This window comes from Alligator sinensis, unplaced genomic scaffold, assembly GCF_000455745.1.
Source record: "Alligator sinensis unplaced genomic scaffold, ASM45574v1 scaffold570_1, whole genome shotgun sequence".
NCBI classification, from domain to species: domain Eukaryota; kingdom Metazoa; phylum Chordata; order Crocodylia; family Alligatoridae; genus Alligator; species Alligator sinensis.
In genome coordinates, this window is record NW_005841997.1 from 1442185 (window position 1) to 1463166 (window position 20982).

At 41.9% G+C, this 20982-nt stretch overlaps 1 protein-coding gene across 1 annotated transcript in view; it reads left to right on the forward strand.

Annotated features, from left to right (window-relative positions):
* The window catches only part of MAPK1 (mitogen-activated protein kinase 1), a 56010-nt gene that overhangs the window by 16552 nt on the left and 18476 nt on the right, over window positions 1-20982 (forward strand). The window contains exons 3-7 of the mRNA XM_014518931.2: window positions 8581-8763; window positions 10208-10397; window positions 17199-17315; window positions 18895-19009; window positions 20405-20536. Of these exons, the coding sequence (XP_014374417.2) occupies window positions 8581-8763; window positions 10208-10397; window positions 17199-17315; window positions 18895-19009; window positions 20405-20536 (737 nt within the window). The remainder of the gene's footprint in view (window positions 1-8580; window positions 8764-10207; window positions 10398-17198; window positions 17316-18894; window positions 19010-20404; window positions 20537-20982) is intronic.

Below are 20982 nucleotides of genomic sequence, written 5' to 3' on the forward strand. Positions count from 1 at the left end.
TGTCTCGGCCGGCCAGAGCCGACTCGAGGTGATTAAGAAATTGCTCGTTCGTTTGGGCGGGCTGGTGAATGGAGAGGCAGACAAGGTTTAATGGTTGCAAAAATGTTTACTCACGCCGCCTGTAGTTGCGACGCAGATGGTCCGGTCGTCTGAACAACTATGTGAGTTGTTCCAGCTGGTAAGGCCCAAGCCAGTTAATCCGTCCGCAAATCAAGCCGGTGGAAAAAGGGTACGTCTGGGATTGCGCTCGGCGACGGGAAGAAGTATCGATAGGTGATCAGTCTATCGATCAGCTAGCCGCAAGTTAGATCTCTTTAGAGGCACTCTGCAGCGTGCTCAAAGTTCTTCGACTTGGGCGGAAGTCGCTCAGAATTTTAAACGGCTAGCAAGCCAATTACTAGCCGCCACGTGTGAATAATTTAGCACTGGCCAATAGCAGGACACAAATTTGCATTTGAATGGCGGGAAGTCTTTGCACCGTGCATTTCTGTGCAGCAAAAACCCTCGCTGTGCAAGAGGCTCTCATGTGGCTAGAAAATTCCATCGTGCCGAGGCACCAAAATCACTGGGTTGTGACAGTAATGTGACTACCAAAATTATAGATTACATTGGTAGCTCAAAATCATAGATTAGCACTGTGAATACTGCTTATACCTCCCAAAATCCTTGTGAGGGTCATGATGCTATATACTGCTCCAGAGGTACACCAATACATCGCTCCATATTGTATCAGCACTGATGCAAGGAAAATTGACATTATTGGCAATCAGTTTTTTTTGGCTGATGTGACTGATACTGTTACCAATAAATGCTGCGGGCATGCATGGGCCAGGAATGCAGTCTGGCAGCTTGGAGAGCATCCCACGGGTAAGTCTGTGGGGGAAGGGGCATGCAGGCATGGGGGCGCAGATTGAGGCCCCCACGGTGAAGGAGGGAGTGGGGCAAGGGCGGGGTCAGGTACTGTCCAGTTGGTGTGGGACAGAGCCATGAGCAGCTCATCCAGAGTGGGGGGCAGTTCCCACCTCTGCACTCATCCCAGGGGAGGCATGGGAGGCACATGCCCCCTGAATCTGTGTGCAGGACAAGGGTGATTTCAAGGCCAGGGGCCATGCTTGGGGCAGGTGGTGGCACTGGGAGGGAAGTAGGGCAAATTTTGGGGTGGCTATAGCCCCCTTCCAGCACAGCTGCTGCCTGCCCCAAGCACAGCCCAGGCCCAGTCCCTGCTGAGATGAGCCCAGTGCAGCCCCAGCCCCAAGTGTACAGTGGGCAGCCCACCCTCAGCCCACATACAGATGCAGGGGGCATATACACCCCATGCCTCCCCCAGGGATGCATGCAGTGGCAGGAGGCATCCCCCTGCACTACCTGAACGAGCTGTGGCTCTGTCCCACGCCCTGCCCCACCCATGCAGCACCTGCCTCTGCCACGGCCCCACTCCCTCCCTCACCACAGGGGCTTCAATCTGCACCCCCATGCCCTTTCCTTCCCTGCTCCTTGCCCTCCATAGACTTACCAGCCGGATGCTGCTCTCCAAGCTGCCAGGCTGCATATCGGCCAATATAGCTCATTGTTAATTGGCGGTTGGCATTGGGCCAAAAAATCTTTATTGGTGCACCCCTAGTAAATATCTGGAGAAAATATAGCCAGTTGGTAACAAACGTGCTTCCTCATGGAAAAAGTGAACGATTGCATAAGGATTCTAAATTTGAAATTTTAAGTCCATGTAATGCTTGTAGATGCTGATCCTTAGTTATTAGGAGCCTTGTCTATTGACTTAGTGAAAAAAATTAAATTACTAATTCAGAGACTAACTTGCAACTCAGTGATGGTCTTGAGCCATGGGTATTCAACCCCTGGCCTGTAGAACAAGTCCATCCCAAAGCCCCATATCATCTGGCCCTCGGGGCTCTCCACTGGCAACGAAATACGACAGTGGGAGAATGGTGGTACTGCTGCCGCGCCACCAAACTTCCAAATCCATGGGGACCCCTGGGCCCTGTGTGCTGCATTGTGCACCTTATCACATTGTTCAGGGCCAGGTGGGAATGGCCCCAGGGCCCAGTCCAGGCATGTTGGAGGATGGGAAGGCACAGTGCTGGGTCCCAAGGCCCATCCTGGAGTGCCGGGGTTACAGGGGCAGTACCAGGCCCCTGGGGACCAATCCCAGTGGGAGGGGCAGCTCTGGGCCCCTAGGGACCAATCCTAGTGTGGAGGGCTGGAGGGAACAGTGTCAGCTCCTTGGTACTCGATCCTGGTACATTGGGACAGGAAGGGGTGGTGTGGGAATGGGTGCTGCTGGGCCCCAGGGCCCAATCCTGGTGGGTCCTGCCCCACTTATTTGGTTTGCAGGGCCAGAAGGTTGAACACTTTTGATCTAGAGGGGAATATATGGAGTGGTATTGAACAGTGTTGATGTGTAGAAACCACCATAAGGGCTGACTAAGTGAGATTTTGGTCTGCTTACTGATACTCCCAATCAGGATTCTAGTTGTTCTGTAGTGTGCATGGAAGTTCCCTGTGCTGCTAAGTGATTCTGCCTTTTTTACAAACCAAGTACTTGCGCATATACCTGTGTATGCTTGAACATCCATAAAAATGAGTTTTTTAATGGCTATTTTAATTTCGAGTGCTATTTAACGTAATGCTCTTTGGGCACCTATACACATGACGGCTCTGTTCTGACACATGCTAATTAGCCTGACACCTGTCCTTGGTGCCAAAAAAGTTAAAGTTTTTAAGATGACAAAAGTTTTGAGGCATAAGGAAATGCAGAGGACCCATGCAAGGGGCTGTGTGGTTGGGAGTGGGGTAGAGGTGTAGATGCAGCTAAATTGCATAAGAAATGAAGCCAACTAAGCCCAAGGGTGAGAGGGGCAAGACAATTGTATAGCAAAGAATATACAAGAGACGCCATGCAACAATACTGCATTTGAGTAGGGAGGTGGCTTTTAGGCACACTCAGAGTTACAAATGGAAGGATGCAAAATATAGTTGAGGTAGATTTAATTTATTAGAAAATGTTAAAGTTCAAGTGACAAAGTTCAAGGCAGAAGAAAATACAGGAGACCCGAATGAGGGGCTACATAGAGGATGGGGATTGGGGTGGAAACGTAACTAAGTTGCATGTAGAACGTGCAGCTAACTAAAGCCCAGGGGTGAGAGGGTGGGAAGGGAGGGGGGTGGGGGGGGGAAACATGATGCTTATATGCTGAGGAATATATCGGGGACCTCACACAATGATGCTGCATTGGGGTTGGGAGATGGTTCATAAAAACACACAGTTACAGATAGCAGCATGTGGGATACAATTGTGGGGGTAGGGAAGGGTCTGGGATGAACAAAGTCCTCAGAGTTTGCTAGATGTAGCAGTGGGGTGGGAGCGGGGGGCAGTCAAGCGATCCCCCTTTGTCACTTTTGGTTGTTGGAAGTTGCAGTAAGCCACTTACTGAATACATCTTGATTTTTCTCTTCAATCCCACAGCTCAGCTGTCTTTCTTTCCCATTTCCAGTGATTCCTGTTTCTTAACCAGCCTTAAATGTTTGGCAAACATGATCAATTGGGCCCCAAACAGTTCACCCCAAATACTTCTGTTTCCCCCTCTCCGCTTGTTGAATTTGATTAGTGTGGCCCTGCCCTCCATGAGGGGGAGCTGGGCCAGGTTGCCTTATGCTTCATCTATATACAAATTTTTGGAGGATCCCAGGACTCTTGTGACAAAAACACCCAGTTCCAGTCATGAGTGGGGTGGGGTGGGAGTGCTAATTAGCACATGGATCCTTTGTGGGGTGTGTCCGGAGTACTGTGCAGTGCTGAACTGTGGGGTCACCATGACTTGAAATGCTGTTGACTCTTCTTGGGCCCAGCCCAATGAACTCTGAGGTAAATCATGAACTTTTTATATCATGCATAGTTTGTAGTATGGGTCAGTAGGTGCAAAAGTGCTGCTTAAAAGCGTGTTTATGGAGTACCTGTGCTAAAATTTGCAGCAGTTTCAAAATAAGAAATGCATCGGTTCTGGATAAACTTAAGGACTTAGGTACCTGTAGTAATTTGCCTATATGGTTAATTGTGTTTATTCAGAGTCATTGTTTCCAAATTTGCTTCTCACTTCTGTGTGGTCTGGGAGAGTAGGGTCTGACAGTAAAGGTGTGGGGAGGGAGAATAAGGACTGCGGGGGAAAGAGAGTTGGGAGGGCAAAGGGGAATGGGGCTAACTAACTCCCCAGATCTATTTTTCCTGCTGTAACGGGGGGTAGGGAGCAAATTCAAGGCAAACCTCCAATAATTTGATTCTACAGGTATAGAATTATAACAAACTTATAAATTGTCCATATATAGAATCTAATTATTGGAGGGTCATCTTATTCAGGGTGTCTTATTTGAGTAAATACAGTAGTTTCTATTTTGTATGCGCTTTGTTTGTGAGCTTGCACAGGCTTTGCAGTAGTAGGACGCATACTCAGTTACCACATTACAGTATGATGCTGATGAGATACTTGTCTCGCTTCATATCAGAGTGACTGTGCAGGATGTATACTAAAAAGGAAGCTGGTTATATCTTTACCACATGCACCTTGCTTTTTTCCCACATTGACTTGATATAGTTCACTGTCTGAAGGTGCAGTTGTTTTTGCTGTTTTAGGATTATTATTCTCAGTTTTTCTGAGACTGTAGCTCAATTTCATTATAGTTTGTAAAACAGCCACCTCTCAGATCTTTAATTTTTAATCTGTGGATTAATATTCAGTTAGTCTGTGCAAAGTGGGAAGAGATTTATGTCTTCTTCCCACAAATACTTGACCTTGGCTTCATTTGGGAAGGAAAATTTTTTTAGTAGAAGTGTTTTAAGGCTTGAGAAGCAATTCCCTCTTTTTTTATAAATAATAAAAAATATGATTAAGTAACATTAGTAATTGGGAGTATTTTATTCCCAATATTAATTTTTCTACCCTTTTGTATGTTATCTGTGTGCTTTGAAATGAATCTAGATTTTTTTTTTTTTTAGTGTGGAAGAACAAATGTACTTCAGTCAATGCAGAGGGGAAGTAGGTGGTTTGTGTACAATAACATGAACAGAGTAAGATTTTTTTATTTATTTTTTTTTTTTATTCCTGTCTAAATATGGCTCATTCATTCCTAAGATATTTCTAGTTTAGTCTTGTCCTGACTATCTTTGCTTTTTGTAAACAAATAGTAGAGGTGGTCAACAAGAAGTTATCTTGGGTATCAGAGTGAAGCTCTTATATTTTCAACCAGTAATGTAACTGAGAGGACAGCAGACACAAGTGCTGCCTTCAGAGGAGTGAGGGCTAGGGGCAGGGGGCAGCATGTACAAATCCCCCTGCCGCAGCTGGCCGCTGGCCCCTTTGCCCCATGCAGAGCCACTGTCCAGGGTGTGGAGCTGCTCCCTACAGCCTTCCAAATGCTTTTCCAAGTTCCATCCCAGACATATGGTATACATGTGTTTTGGCATTTTTTTTGTTTCTTAATTTGGTACTTGTGGCATGAATTTTTAATAGTTGGTGTGATATTCATATCCAAATACCTGTAGCATTTGGCACTTTGAGAGCCTTAGTCTTATGCAAACATTACATCCCAGATGCCCCTGAAGTAAGTATATGCGCTATTCCCATTTTATGGCTGGAAATGAGTCGGATTAAAGGGAATTTCTGTGAAGTTTATAATCCAGTGTGGTGGTAGATAAAAATGGAGGGTGAGGTAGGGAGGAGCTAAAGGATGGCTATACTGGTAATGGTGATTCTGTAGCTTCCAGGCACTTGACCTGCAGACATAATCTTTCCATGTAGCTTTTTGAAATGCAGTCTTATTTCCTGAAATGTGACTTCTCAAAATAGATGAACGGTTAGGAAAGGGATGGTGGTTAAAATGCTCAGGATTCTTTTGAAGAGGGCCCCTTTTATTGACCATGTTCTCCCATATGGCTCTACTCTACCTGATCATAAAGATATCTGAGCCTCTCGGAAGACATTAGAAGGGGCTCAAGCTTTTTGATATTTATTTATAAAAATTTGCTAGACCTGTCTGGCCACTTGAGTTTTATAGGTGTGTGAAATTTTGATGGATAGATTCACAGTTGCCTTCTTTCTACTAAAACTAGGTTAGACAGAATTCATTTTTTATTTTTTAATAATTTTGACAGATAATATCGATTGTTAGTTTTTAATTTGATTAAAATTTTTATCGATTTTTGTAAATTTTCAAGATTGTGCAGTTTAATCCCTCATTGTGGCAAACCTAACTACTGTAGGACTGCACCAGCTGAGTGGCAGAGCTGCCATCAGTCCCAGTTCTGCTCACCTATAGCTCCCTTGGCCACTGTTGCTTCCTCTTCCTTTGTTCCGAGTCCCATGGGGTTTTGGGGAGTTGCAGTCCAAAGTACAGGCAACACAGTTCTGTAGGACTGCTCCCCCTCTTTGCACATTCCCTCAGATGTCATTTTTCTTACGCCCCCTTTCTATAAATTTCAGTTATTAACAATGGAAATATTTTTTCATAGGTCTGAATGTAAAGTGAAATCAACATTTATCAAAGTTTACCAATAAAATTTGAATCCTGCCAAGCCTAAATTGAACTTGTAACTTTTGTTTACGCACATATTCTAACAAGAACTTAGGAAGCAAAACACCCCTTTGTGAACCTTGCTTCTGGTCCTAACTGGCCAGAAGGGTTGGTTTGTTTTGTTTTTTAATTAATGTTCTTGACTAAAGTATGGATTGTCTGCTCAGCCTTTCTAAATGAAAAAATAACTGTTTTTTTTTTTTTTTAAATGACACTTGATTTGTTGTTGTTAGTAGGAAAATGGAAAGCTACCTGAAGTTGTAAGCATTTAAAACATGTTGAAGTATAATCTTAATGTATTCTGCAGTAAGTTTTTTCCAGTGTTTTCAATGTATCTAAAAAGAAATCCGTGCTCTGGAAAACTCAAAATACATACTGTATTTTGGTTGTCTGATACTATAGGCTGCCTCTAGGATTCAGTGCATCTGCCTGAGAGAACACATCACTCTCTGCGCCATTTACCTTGGACAAGATCTGTATAGGTTCCCCTCACTTTCTGTGGGGTCTGTTTGAGCAGACTCAATCTTATGTGACCCTTTTTATACCAAAAATTTGTTATGCGAGGGGTAAATTCACTCTTGTGTGATTGGTGTAGTGGAAGCTCCCACAGTCAGCTGCTTTGTGCAGTGCATTGTGGGAGTGAGGTGCACCAAAATATAGTCTCTTGTGTGGATCTGTGCTGCTTGCTCGTTGACTATGACATGTGTTTCTGTAGTTGTCATCTCCATTATGATAGTGCCCTGTGCTTATGTGTAGTGTCTGCTGTTGATGAGTACCAAAATTGTCTTGTAAAAGTGGTAGAAATGGATCTGGGGGTCAGTACAGTCAAGGTCTTGGAACATATCCCTATTTGTTACATCGTAAAATGGGTTTCCTTTATGCAAATTTGAGTTATGCATGGTTTTCCAGGAATGCACGTACAGTAGGGCTGTGCGAAGCTTTGGTAGCTGATTCAATTCAGAGGAGATTCGGCCCAATTTAGGGACCGAATCTCCAAATCCAAATCAAATTGGAAGACCAATTAAAAGCTCCAAATCTATTCGGAAAAGCTTTGGCCGCTTCAGAGATTTGACCATGGACTAAACAGGCAGCTGACAGCTGCCTCTAGCTGGTAAGTGTGGGGTTGGGGGAGGGGAGGGATTGGGGCTGGGGCAGGCTGGCCAGCCAGGGGAAGAGGGAGCATTACTTGGATGGGGGCATGGTAGCACTGGGAGCAGGGGCTCTGCCCTGCTGCTTCTTGCCCAGCTGGGGTGGGGGAATCTGCCACGAGTGCCCAGAGGCCCCAGTCACTGTTGCTGCAGCCAGTGAGTGTGGGCGGGGTGTTTTTCTTTTTTTTTTTTTTTTTTTAAATTGGGGGGCAGCTTCTCCCCCAGCTGATCCAAGTCACCGAATCTCTCTGAATCTGTGCCGAATCTGCTTCAGGGCAGTGATCCAAATCTCCAAATTGAATCGCTGTTCTCCGAATCGGCCAAATCCAAATTGAATACTTCCCTATTCTCACAGGCTTAATGTATAGCATAAAGTGAGGAAAATCTGTATTTTAGTAAAGGTGGTTAGTGGGGTTAAGAGAGTATTGTTTTCAGAAATTGGCACCAAGGCTATGGAACTTGCCATTTCAGAGCTAATTACCATAAGCATTTTCATGTTCATCTCCCCCGACTGGGCTTCCTAACTACTGAATTCCAAAAGAAAAAAAAAAAAAAAGGGAAAAGGTATTTTTCCAACAGGTGGGTAAGAAGGAAGAAGTCTTTCTTGGTTTTAATTGTAACGACCTGGCAACAACAAATACAGTGGGAGGGAATGCAGTGAATACCCCAGTTAATCTAATGGTTGGTGCAATACAGCTAAGTTGGTTGGCATATTTAAAAATGTATGTCACTCATACATGGCAACTGTTACAGGATGTGCCAGTGCCAAGATTCTGCTTTATTTACACTCTTGCTTGCTGGATTGATCAGGCTTAATACTCCTCATAACTTAATGTTGTTAATTCTCTTCCAGCTCTGCCTATGATAATGTCAACAAAGTTCGAGTAGCTATAAAGAAAATCAGCCCTTTTGAACACCAGACATATTGCCAGAGAACTCTGAGAGAAATCAAAATTCTGCTGCGTTTCAGGCACGAAAATATTATTGGAATCAATGACATTATCAGAGCTCCAACTATTGAGCAAATGAAAGATGTGTATCCTTTTGAAGGTTTGAATGTTGCACATGATGTGCTTTCTTCTTAATTTTAATTTTCTGTGTCTGTTGAAGTAAAGGTTACTATGTTGCAGCCAAGTGAAAGGAAGGTTTGGTGATGCTCACTTAAATTTTACAAGACACTGGAAACAAAACTAATGTAAGTAACTACAATACATTGCCTGTTCTGAAGCAGTCCAGAAATAACCCCCAAACTTGAGCTTCTTGCCAGTAGACTGCTGCTTTGGCTTCTGAGTCTACAGTGTTAATATTTGACATTTTCTGAAACATTCTGAACAAGTAAAATACCCAGTGTGGCATTTCATGTGTTATGCAATAGTAAGAGTGTAGTGTGGTTTAAAAGTTGATGTCCATCTTGGGTTTTACTTGAACAGGCCAGCAAAATAGGGTTTTTTAGGTTTATTCTATAGAACAAAAGATTCTCCTGTTGTCTAGATCAGGGATCGGTGATATTTGGCTTGCAAAATGATTAGATCCACCCTGCCCTCATAGCATGTGGGATTGGCAGTACTCACCTTGGCCTGGTGTGTCCCACTTCTCTGTTTAGCCTAACACAGTGGATGCAAGGTGCTTTCTTTTATTCAATAAATGATGCAAAAGTAGGTGTTTTGAGTATAGCTAAGACTCGATGTGGGTCTAATGGTTCTTGGGAATTATTTGACTTCTGGGGGAAAACCAATTACATGAGGTAATACTGTTTTGATTTGATTGAGTCCTGGCACAAAGGGCTGGTTCTCTGCATTGGGTTTATGTAGTTTCACCTCCAAGTCTAAAATTTCCTTTGTACCAGATAGAAACCTCAAGAGGGTAAGGGGAGGTGAGCTGTCAGTTCCTTTTAAAATTGAGTTGGTGGAAGGGGGAATTTTCCTGGAAACAAGGAATGTATGGATGCAAAAAGTATAGTTTGTGTTTTATCCAGAATGACAAATGTAAAGAAGAGGGCAACTCAAGCTCTGGACTTGGATCATTGGAGAAACCCTGGTTAGAAATCAGACTGCTATAAGCTTAATTTCCTTCACATCTACTTACCATTGGAAGCAAGCATCATCTTTTCAATAGTTTATTTCCCATTATGCTAAGGAGTCTTCATTTCTTGGCAAGGAAGATGCAGATTTGATCACATTATAAGCCAAATAAAACAAGCTTTGTAGGAAGAAATAGAAGGCTTTCTTGTAATAACCTGAAAGAATTGTATGCAGTTAATATTGTAAAGGCCTTGATCATTGAATAAGATTAATCTGAACTGAAACTTCTGAGATCAAAGCATCCAGACTTTAAAATTCAGAGAGACAATAATACCAATGCCCAAAATTTGTTTCCATTTCTTCATTATCATAAAACAATGTGTAGTTCATGGTACAGTGTTTGGTTATCTATAATGAAGCTAAGGGTTTGTTTGCTGCCTTACATCTGATGGCTTACAGATACATCGTGCAAGATCTCATGGAGACGGATCTTTACAAACTTTTAAAGACTCAGCACCTCAGCAACGACCACATTTGTTATTTTCTTTACCAGATTCTGAGGGGGTTAAAATATATCCATTCAGCCAATGTGCTGCATCGTGACCTCAAACCTTCCAACTTGCTGCTTAACACCACTTGTGATCTCAAGGTTGGTTGAAGTCTTTTTACAAATTCTACTCCTTTGCACTTTGTGCTGTTGTGGAATGCTATGATTTTCCTGGTAGGATTGCCAAAACTGTCTTCCATTTTGTTTAAAAATGATTTAGCTTAGAATAGCTAAGAACTCCATATTCTGTTAAGTGATATTTCTGTGTTTAATCCATCACAATTTCAAAACCCCAAGGGAGTTTTAATATACATTATTTTCCACTTCATGCTGGTCACTTGGAAACAACAACTGTTTATCATAAACTAATACTAGACTTAATTTCCACGTGCTAGGTTGTAAAATATTGTCTGTGAATCCCATAGGCTTTCCCTTTTAATGCATTGATTTTTAATTTTAAAGAGTTAGATCAAAGATTTATTTTATTTTATATTTAGAATGTGTAATCTCAGTAGTTTTGTGGCATTTACACACTGATATTTTTTTTTTCTGGACAGAAAAAGTGAATTTGTGACAGCCACTCTTCATTGAAACAGTATAGGGCAGGGTGGCCAATCTGTTGCATAAGTGGCATGGGCAGTTTCTGTGTGGCAGATCAGGGAGGGGACAGGCAGCACAGGGCAGGAAGTAGAGTAGGAGATCAGGCAGGGATCATAGAATAGGGAGCAGAAACCAAAGCAGCTGCATGGTCAGAGGAGGAATTTCAGTGAAGCTCTTGAGGAAGGTATTGGGCATGTGACATGGCTGCCAAAAAGGTTGGCCTGCACTGCTGTAGGATAATATAGAATCACAAGTAGTGTTGATGCCAGACTGAAGCTGTGTGGAGGCTAATTCTGTTGTTTTCTTAGCACTAATTTCCTAAGAAGCTATTTCATGTCTGAAACTTCCTGAGAAGTTGATTTCTGGTTACCATAGTACTTGCTTAAAGTTCCTGCTCTTAATCATCCAGTATCTTGCAATGCACGAGAAGCAAGTGATGGAGGTATATTCACCATGTGTCTAGTGCTTTCTTATTCTTGCTATGAGGTTGCAGCCATTTTGGTTAAAGCAGACTCCGTTAAAGGCATAATCTCCTTCAAGAAGAGAAAAGGACATCCTTTTTTGGGGAGAGCTAGTAGAATTTCAGAAGAATCTGTTTATATGTACTTATGTATATTCTGAAAGAGCACAAGGCGCTATTTTGGCATGGACGAAGGAAGGTTGCCAAAAGAAATGTTGAGGGAGTTGAGGCAAAATTGCAGAATGTGACTTTTATAAGCACTATTTGTTTCCTTCTCACACTCTAGCATTTCCATAGTGTGCCTTGTGTGTTCTTTATGCATACAGTTCCAGCTCGACCTGGCTTTGCAATGTCTGTATAGATCAGGCACTTCATTGGGGGTTTTTTGGTGCTTTTATATAAAACTTTGTCAATCAGCTGTTAGATATAAAAAAGTGCCAAAACCCCACTAAAGTGCCCAGCCTGTACAGACACTGGGAGACCTGGGTCCAACGAATGTGCTGCCTCCTTCTGGGCATGTGCTAGGCTTGATGTGAGAGTACATGGAGTTTAAAGTAAAGTACCTTTTGGGGAGAGGGGTTAGCATCTGCAAGCAGCCATAGAGGAGTGAAGCTGGAAGGGCCCTTTGGAGGTATAGTCCAACCCCTTGCTCAAGGTAGGATTATCCCTATCTAAACTATTCTATATAAATCCTTGTCTAACATATTAAAACTGCGCAATCAGCCCTGTGGCACAGCTACAAGGCATATTGCCCAAAGATAATAAAAGCATCGTAACCTGCCCAACAGATACAGCAGCAGGATGAGGACTGTCCATGTCCTGTCACTGCAAGTGTTGTTAAAATGCACTTTGGAAATCCAAGGAAGAGAGCAGTGTCCCCTAACCCTGAGGAAGGCAAAACTCCCAACAGTCCTACCAGTGTGACCATGGTGTAGAATTTCTTCCCATCCCAAAATGTGGAGATCAGTCTAACCTTGAGTGGAAGAGCAAGACCCTTTTAACCAAGATTTTCTGGGTTTTACAGTCACAAACTCCCCCAAGACCATTTTAAGCTGGGCATAAGGAAAAACTTTACTGTCCAAGCCCCCCGAGGCCTAGAATAGACTCCCTCCAGAGGTGGTGCAAGCACCTACTCTGGACTCTTAAAAAAACATTTGGATGCTTATCTTGCTGGAATCCTTTGACCCTAGCTGACTTCTTGACCCTGGAGCAGGAGGCTGGACTCTGATCTTCTGAGGTCCCTTCCAGCTCTAATGTCTATGAAATTTAGTCCCATGAGGAGCCACTGGCACATACCAGTGAAAATCCTCAACCTTGGCTGCAGCCAACACTCAGCAATTCTGAAAAAGGGATTGCTTTGTACTGCCCCACACTTGAACTGTGACACCAGGAAGGAAAGCAGCTATTGGCAGTAGTGTACGTTCAGACTGGAGCACAAGAAACATGAACTTGGGCACGAGTGTTGGAACTTGGCTCTTGATGCTGGCCTGGGCCATCTTTGTCTGCATATATGTATAAATATAGTCATTGTTAGAGGCAAATATAAAATGAAGCTCACTATGCAACAGAACAGTCTTGAATCGAAAGTTGCACCTTTCCAGAGGAAGAGTTTCTTCTACGGCTGGTGTTGGCAACCTATGGCTTGTAGGCTGGATCTGGTACATGGAGGTCTGATCAGGCATTGGGGGATTGGTGATACGAAGTTGTGCTGTGCTGTTTGGCCCCTCCACAATGTTACCCTCTACTTGTATGCAGTAATGAAAAGAAACAGGTTAGTTTTAGTGACTTTTCTTTTGGGACTAGAGCTCTAAGGTTATCTTAAGTCTTCCAACTGTTATCATTAGTCTTCTTACCTGCTGTCCACAACTTTGATCTCTGCAAAAAAGTTAAATACAGCGTAAGCACTATGAAAAAGGAAAGTTACTGCTGCAAATTATGTGGAGGGTACTTCTGGGTGAAATGCAGATTTTAGAGCAGTTAAGATTTCTTCTGATAGGAAAATAACTTCAGTGAGGTCATAAACGTGATTCAACTCATGCCAGATATGTTCATAGATACCTGACCTGTCCATTTCCCCTTGGAGGAAGGAAGAAGCATGGTTTTAGGTAAATCCCTAAGTCAAGCCAAGCAATTTACTCGAGGCCTGTCTTGGCACTAATTTATCTTGTTAAAATATGGGAAAAGAACTTTGAAAAGCAACATGATTCAAAATGCCAGAAGAACTTGATGTTCAAGAGGTGTTTTGATTTATATTGGATGGACTTACCTGAGCTTTTTTCTCTTTTAAAAATACCTTTACTTACAGTTTGTTCAGGGATTTTACTAATTACTTTTGGTCAGTGAAAGACATTGAGTTGCTCCAGCCATTGTTTCCTTTTACTAGAAATTTAACTTTTATGTGAAAGATTCCTTTCCATTTTCATTGCTAGGAGCTAGAGGGCTGCCTTCTATTGTGCTGTGAAGTATTTTTCTAACTGGCTTGTAAATAATTGTAAAATTGTTCATGTTCCTCTTACTCTTTTGCTTGCTTTAGAACTTCACCAGTTTTTGAAAAGCAGCTGATGTAATCCTAAAAAGACAAGTGATTTAGAGCAAGACATATACAAAGTAAAATTTTTAAGAATCGGCCTACAGCAGTAGCTGAAAAGCCGAATGAAGACTAGACGAAATGTAAGGAATGTCGACCCTTCCTTTATTTAGTGTCAGTGGCTGCTGGCCAGTTCCCCTTGACTGTGAAGGACTTGCTGCCACACCCAGTCTCTTTTGGGGCAAAGCTTGGTTGTGTGCGTTTCTTTTTACTTTTGACCATGAAACTTGAGCAGAGCATCACACTGAAGAGTTCTTCCTGTCTTGGTGTGCCAGACTCTAAGGCTTTTTCCCTCATATGAAGACCCCAGATCAATGTGTGCTGGGAGGAATCTACCAGCTGAACCAATGGTAGCTGATCCCTGCCGTTCAACATGCAGTTGATTCTTCTAATCTTCCCCCAGGCCTCGCTTGCCTGTATCTCTATCTCTATCTTGTTCTTTTTCCTTCAGGACCTCCTAACTGACTTCCAAAGCAGAAAGGTCTACCCAGGGCTTTGCAATCAAGAAGAGCTGATCTGAAATCCTTTTCAATTCGTGCCATATTCATGAAAGTAATTAGTTCAGCAGCATGTAAGGGTCTTGCCATCACCTCAAAGATTGTATTTTTTTCTGAAGAGCCAGTGCATTTGTACTTCCCACAGACACGCATCCTTCTCTGCTGCTTGGTGTGCTTTGACCCAGGCCTGCATTTGCTTTTCCTTCTTTCTGAGCTCTCAGCTCACTAATTTCCTCTTTTATCCTGTGCTTCATTCTGTCCACTGAGTGCTGAAGATGTGCCAACTCTTATTTTTGATTTGAGTTTCCTTTCTTCACTCATGGAAAGAAACTCTCTCTCCTTTCTTACTTCTAGCAGAACATAGCACTTTCCTGACTAAGATTCTGATGCTATGCACAGTCTCTTAGTCTTTGACTTTATTCTGGCCTTTCTGGGATTGCTGCAAACTCTTTTCGCTGCCTCTCTACCTGGGGAAAAATTTCCCTTGTTTGCAGGTTTCTCTGTAACTGCTTCTTAGCTTTTCTCACTACTGTTGTCCTATGTCAGGGGTTTTCAACCTTCATTAAGTAGTGTACACCTACTCTTTTTTTTTTAAAGTTGGAAACCCCTGACAGGGGCAGGGAGGAGTGGGGTAGCAGCAACTGGATGCGGAGCGGGGGGGAAGCTTGCAGCAATGTAGGGTGGTGAATGGCAGCGGCTGCTGTGTGGCATCCCCCCTGTGTCCAACCTGCCAGGTGGCACCTGTGTGGCCTGTAGAGGAGAGCCGCTGAACTTGCACTGCCCCCCTCCCCCCACCTTATCCTGGGAGGGCGGCAGTGTGGGGTGGTGGGTGGCGGTGCTCTGTCCCTGCTCACCCGCGCATACCCCCATAGCCCCTTTCCCAAGTACCCACAGTTGACAACCCCTGTCCTATGTAATAGAATTTGCTGCAGACTCCCAGTTTTGGAGGATGTTGCCGATGAATATTAAGCACTAGTTTGTCTGTTTAAGGCAGCTGACCATGCTGAGTGTTTTGGGTTGTAGTGTTGTTCTTCAGTGTGAACCAATGCAGAAATCCAAATGGCTCTTTGGACCATGGTGGTTACCTGAAGAAGCTGCCTCCCTGCAACTTCTGCTAAGCAGAAGTGCTTGCTGGGTTTTATAGTAGCTTTTCGCTCACCTAGGTCTGCTCATGGCTGATCCAAATCCCTTTGGCGCTGAAAAGGGCAATCTGCCCTGCTACAATGAGGCCTCTGAATTTGTTGATAAGATTGTTTGTATCTTTGACTGCAGGATATGAAGTAAAGAATTTCCACTTCCTTTTTTTTCATTACTAAGCATAGAGAGAGATTTCTCTTTTGTAATGCAGGAAAATACTTCCTAATGGTCTTTAAACTACACGTTTGCCATCTTGGCTGTCTCTGAGAATAAATATTCTGTTGAAAGCCATGGTTTCCTGTAACGGAGACACTTCAGAGATAAACGTTGAGTTGGGTCAGTTTCATAAACTGTTCCTCATCTAGTAAGACTTTACTTCTGTGTGATTGCATCCTAAATCATGTAACAAGCCAGCCTTTTGCCCAGTGGAATGATGGATATTAGCAGCTATCTAGTTTCCATGAGCACTGTATTTCTTTAAAGCTCTCAATTTTCTTCCCTTCTTCCTTGTAAGAATGAAAATGTGGTTTCTTCATCTCTGCTTTTCCCTTCGTCCAGAAAGCAGGGAAAATGAGCAACAGTACTTTAAACAAGGCAAAGAGGGCACTCCAGTCAGATGAGGACTTTCAGTCCCTTATGGAGTTAGATCTCTACTTTCTACCACCGTAGAGCTCCTCTTTTCTTTTGATCTCACCTCATCTATATATGAACTGCTTATCATTTTTAAGATAAAGATATATGAACTTCCCAGCAGGGTTTTTCATCTCTTCTCTCATGCTCTTAGCAACCTTTATTTTTCCGAGCCTACCGTTTTTTCTCATGATTAGGTAGAATATTTCTGCTACATTTACTCTGTAGAGCAATGGCTTCCTCAAAAAGAGTGCAGGAATTAGCAGTAACTTCAGATCAGTGATGATTCCTTTGTTGGCAATGTTGGCTCCCTTTTGTTTTGTGGGACTGGGGGGGCGCGGGGATATTAAGTCAGAACAATGAGTCCTGTCTTGTTTTACAACAGGGTATTCCATTGAATTAAATTTTGTAGTTGGCTTGCTTTAGCTGTATTAAGTGTGGAGCAGGCGAATCGCAGAAAACCATTAAGAAAAAGGGAAAGTGTTTGCTAAGATCCAAATATTCTCCTTCTTACACTAGAGTGGGGAAGAAGAATAGGCTTATAGCAAAAATCGAGGAATTAGTCAAATAGCTTCTGGGGTTTTTTGTGGCAAAACTGTAGTTTGAGCAAGTATGTTCATCTAGTGTGGCTTTGTTTTTTCTCTTTTGCAAAATGGGGATAACGGCCTGTTTTACAGAGATGGTGTGAAACTTAACTCATTGCTTAGAACCTACTTTGAAATATTTGGATGGCAGGCAGTATGGAAGTAAATTGCTTTGTTCAGATCAGGGTTAGTGATTTTTTTAAATTAATTAATTAATTAAATTTATTTATTTATTTTTATTGACTTTTTTTTTTCTAGAAATGTGAACAAATTTTACCATAAAATGGGTGTTGCATGGCTTGCAGTCTTGCAGAAGTTCGTGGAACAGGCATCTTACTCGTCAACTAATGTTACTTATACCAGGAAGTTGTATTTCTAATGCTGACTTTTTTTAAACTTCAATATTAGATTTGTGACTTTGGACTAGCTCGTGTTGCAGACCCAGATCATGACCATACAGGGTTCCTGACAGAATATGTAGCTACTCGTTGGTACAGAGCACCTGAAATCATGTTGAATTCTAAGGTAAGTACCATAGAAGGGCCAACAAGAAAGATAATGTTTTATGTGCTATTGAGAAATTTTCCTAAACCTGCTAGAACCAGTAAAAGGCTTGGTGTTGGGTTTGTTTGGTTTTTTTAAGTAGAGGAGATTTGATTTTGCTTATCAGTGCTAGCTTGTCTGTATTGATGCTTGCGGTACTGTTTCATAAACTAAATTCTTCTGTGCAGTTCTAGGATCCTTTGCTTGCATAATTTAGCCCCTACTTCTCTCCTTCTTTATTACTGGTAGTTGACATGAAGATCCCTCAGTGCTTGCCTTGGTAATGGTTATTAGGATTTTGTAATGTTTCCTATACTTGGTTTTTCATAGCCCTCGTACTAGAACTTCATCTCCACACGTTATTCTGTCATTGACCAAAAACTCACCTCCATTTCTTTATTGTTAAAGTAGTTCGATTCCTTACTCACTTCTTAGTAAATGCTCAGATTTTGTATCCATATAAAATGCTCCCTATAAGAATCTTTACTTATCTAAAGTTTAGTCTCAGGAGTTGTTTTAATGGCAACAATTTTTAATGTGAAAAATTAGCAAGTATTCCTTTTCTGTATAGGTCTTTTAATTTTTTCTCTTACCAAGCTGGGTTGGGTTGGGTTGGGGTTGGTTTGATTGTGTTTTTGTTTGTTTGTTTGTTTTAATTAACGCTTCTCCTAGTAAAATGCCTAACTTTTTTACAAGCCTACTTATCACCGTACCAGATTCAAAGATATTTGCATTAGCTAAACTGTATGTATATTAGTTCATTTTCAGTGATCTGAAGTCTTTTTTTTCCTTTATATTTCAACTCTCCAGCCATTGTCTGTACCAAACTATCAGCATATCAAAAAATTGGTGCAGGCCTTTTAAATTCACCCTGTCCTGAAAATCTTGCAACTACTCTGCCATCTTTTTCTATAGCCACATTAAACAATAAAAGGGTATAGTGGATTTCCTTGCTTTTATTCCTCTCTCAGGTCAGATTTTTTGCTCCCTGTTCAAGCCTCTACTGTTTAAACAGCAATCCACATAGCTGAACCATCTGAACAACTCAGGCAGGAATCACAGATTCTTTCATTACTGACAAAGCTCTTTAAAAAAAAAAAAAAAATCCCATAATGTATTGATTAAATGCCTATCTTTCATAAGTAGCTGACTAATTGAAAATTTGGCCCATAGTAGACCTGGGTTTTTTTTCCTACAAACTTGGTAAGACTTTCATGAAAGTGGGCCCTAAGATTAGACGGCTTGCAAAAAGGCATTTGCAGTTGTTCCTCTGAGCTAGCAGCATTTAAAATTTAAAGAGGGGAGAACGCTTTTGGAACAATAAACACTGCATACATTTTCTTCCTTCAAAGTAAATCAGTATTTTGCTTGATGAGTATGTCTTGATGTGCATGTATGATAGAACAGTTTGAATGTGCCTTGTTCTTGGTTTGAGTTATCCTAGTGCCCTATCTTTCCGGCACTGGCGTAGCTGAGTATATAAGACCTGTTATTGCATTAGTTATACAATGGAATTCATTTTTGAATGGAGGTAATTGTTTTATTTTGTCATTCCCCACAGGGTTATACCAAGTCTATTGATATCTGGTCTGTAGGTTGTATTCTGGCAGAGATGCTTTCTAACAGACCCATCTTCCCAGGAAAACACTACCTTGACCAGTTGAACCATATCCTTGGTAAGCTCTTATAAAATATAATTTTGATATGCTATATTCTATAGTTTTATTGCATACCACAGAGACCCCCCAAGTAAGTCACATGCCTTGTTTTGAAAAGGCAGAATGCAGAAGAAAAGATTTTTCTTAGTCCTAGCTGAATCCTGACTGTAAGGGATTTTGACTGCACAGCTGAATCCTAACTTTTTCTGCTAAGCCAAAGTTACAGTTTTAATCCTCTCTTACAGCCCCAGTTGAATTGGCAGCAGATTTTGACTGCTCAACTCTAGACTTCACTCCAATCCTCCCTCTCTGGGGCCAGAAAAAAGAATCAGAGCCCCACCAACCATTGCAGCTTCCCCAAGCTTCTATTCTAGTGTAGAATCAGCTTTCTGACTTAAGACAGCAACCCAACTTTGGAGGGCTGATTTTTTGGGGGGGAGGGGAAGGGGGGAAGGTGTATGTGTTTTATGCAAAAATACAGTTTATGAATGGAAGAAAAAATATTTCCATGCTTGTTTCTGTCATTGGGAACTTCGCACCCACTACATACAAAGTACCAGTCTTAGCCACCCTTTTATCTTCTTTTCCTATGGTTACTGTTGTACTTTCTTCCACACTATGCTATATACCTTTCTGAACTGATCAGTGAGATGACTTCTTCCCTCTAAATAGTTCTACCATGATGTTGATAAGAAATCTTCAGCTTCGTTTGAGGCAGCTGAGGACAGCTTATGCTTATTTTTAGAACAAGGTCCTTCTAACTGCTTTGGAGCTATGAAGTTCTGAAAATAACCAGCCTATGTAAACTTCTACTTTTTTTTACTGATATCCTTGTCTCTTCTCTTCTTTTTGTATTGTTTGCTGCTTGTGTACATGAAACAATGAGGCTTCTAGCCTAACAATATATGTGACAGTGTCCAGAAGGCCCCAAAACTTCATGCAGTAAGGACACTCTACCAGATAAACAGTCCAAGGCCCTTTTTCACAATTAAGTAATTTACCTGAGGAAGGTAGATGGGGTCTCTCATTTAGTTGTGGTACTTTATGAGATTCTGAAGGGGGTGGGATTTTTTTTAATCAAATGTGGGTCATGTGAGATTTTGCAATAACTATTGCTGGGTAATTTCTTCAAAACAGAATGGAAGTCTTTGATATTAAATCGTCTGTATGTGGTTGTGGTGGAACTTGGTCAGAATCTTTTGTCAAAGCTCTTTATATCAAATTACTTTTTATAAGGCTTTCCTAAAAAAACCAAAACCAAAAAACCGAGTTCATTTTTATTAAATTAAAAGCAGAACCCTTTAATGTCCTAAGTTGTTTGTTTGTTTTAATACTTTGCATCTTAGGTATGCAGTGTGACTGTTTTGTCCTTCACATTGGAATAAAGATCTGTTTTCTCCTGTCTTTCCTTAGGCATACTCGGATCCCCTTCTCAAGAAGACTTGAATTGTATTATCAATTTAAAGGCCAGAAACTACTTGCTTTCTCTTCCGCACAAAAATAAGGTACCATGGAACAGGCTGTTTCCAAATGCTGACCCCAAAGGTACTTTTTTTATTATATTGTTATGTTACCCTTGTATGAAATCTGTAATGATAAAAATGGCACAAAGCAAGTAAGAGCAGGATTTTCAGGGTATGTATAAACAGTTCCTATGAAAGATAATGGGAACTAGGCATCCAGGTCCCCTTCAAACCAACTTGAAAAATTTCATCTTAAAACTGTAGGTCAGTGTGACACAGTTGCTCTTAATTGTGCCTCCTTTTAAAATCATGGGTTGTAGCAGTCAGTATTTCCCTGTGTCCTGCCCCAACTGGGCAACCTCTGCCTGCCCCTATACTTACTAACAGGATGCTGCTCTCCAAGCTGCCAGGCTGCATATCTGCTATCGGATCAGTATCTGCTGATATGACTAGTTAATCGGCCATCAGTATCGGCCAAAAAAAACTTCATTGGTGCACCTCTAGTCCTCCCAGGAAGGTTTACAAGAT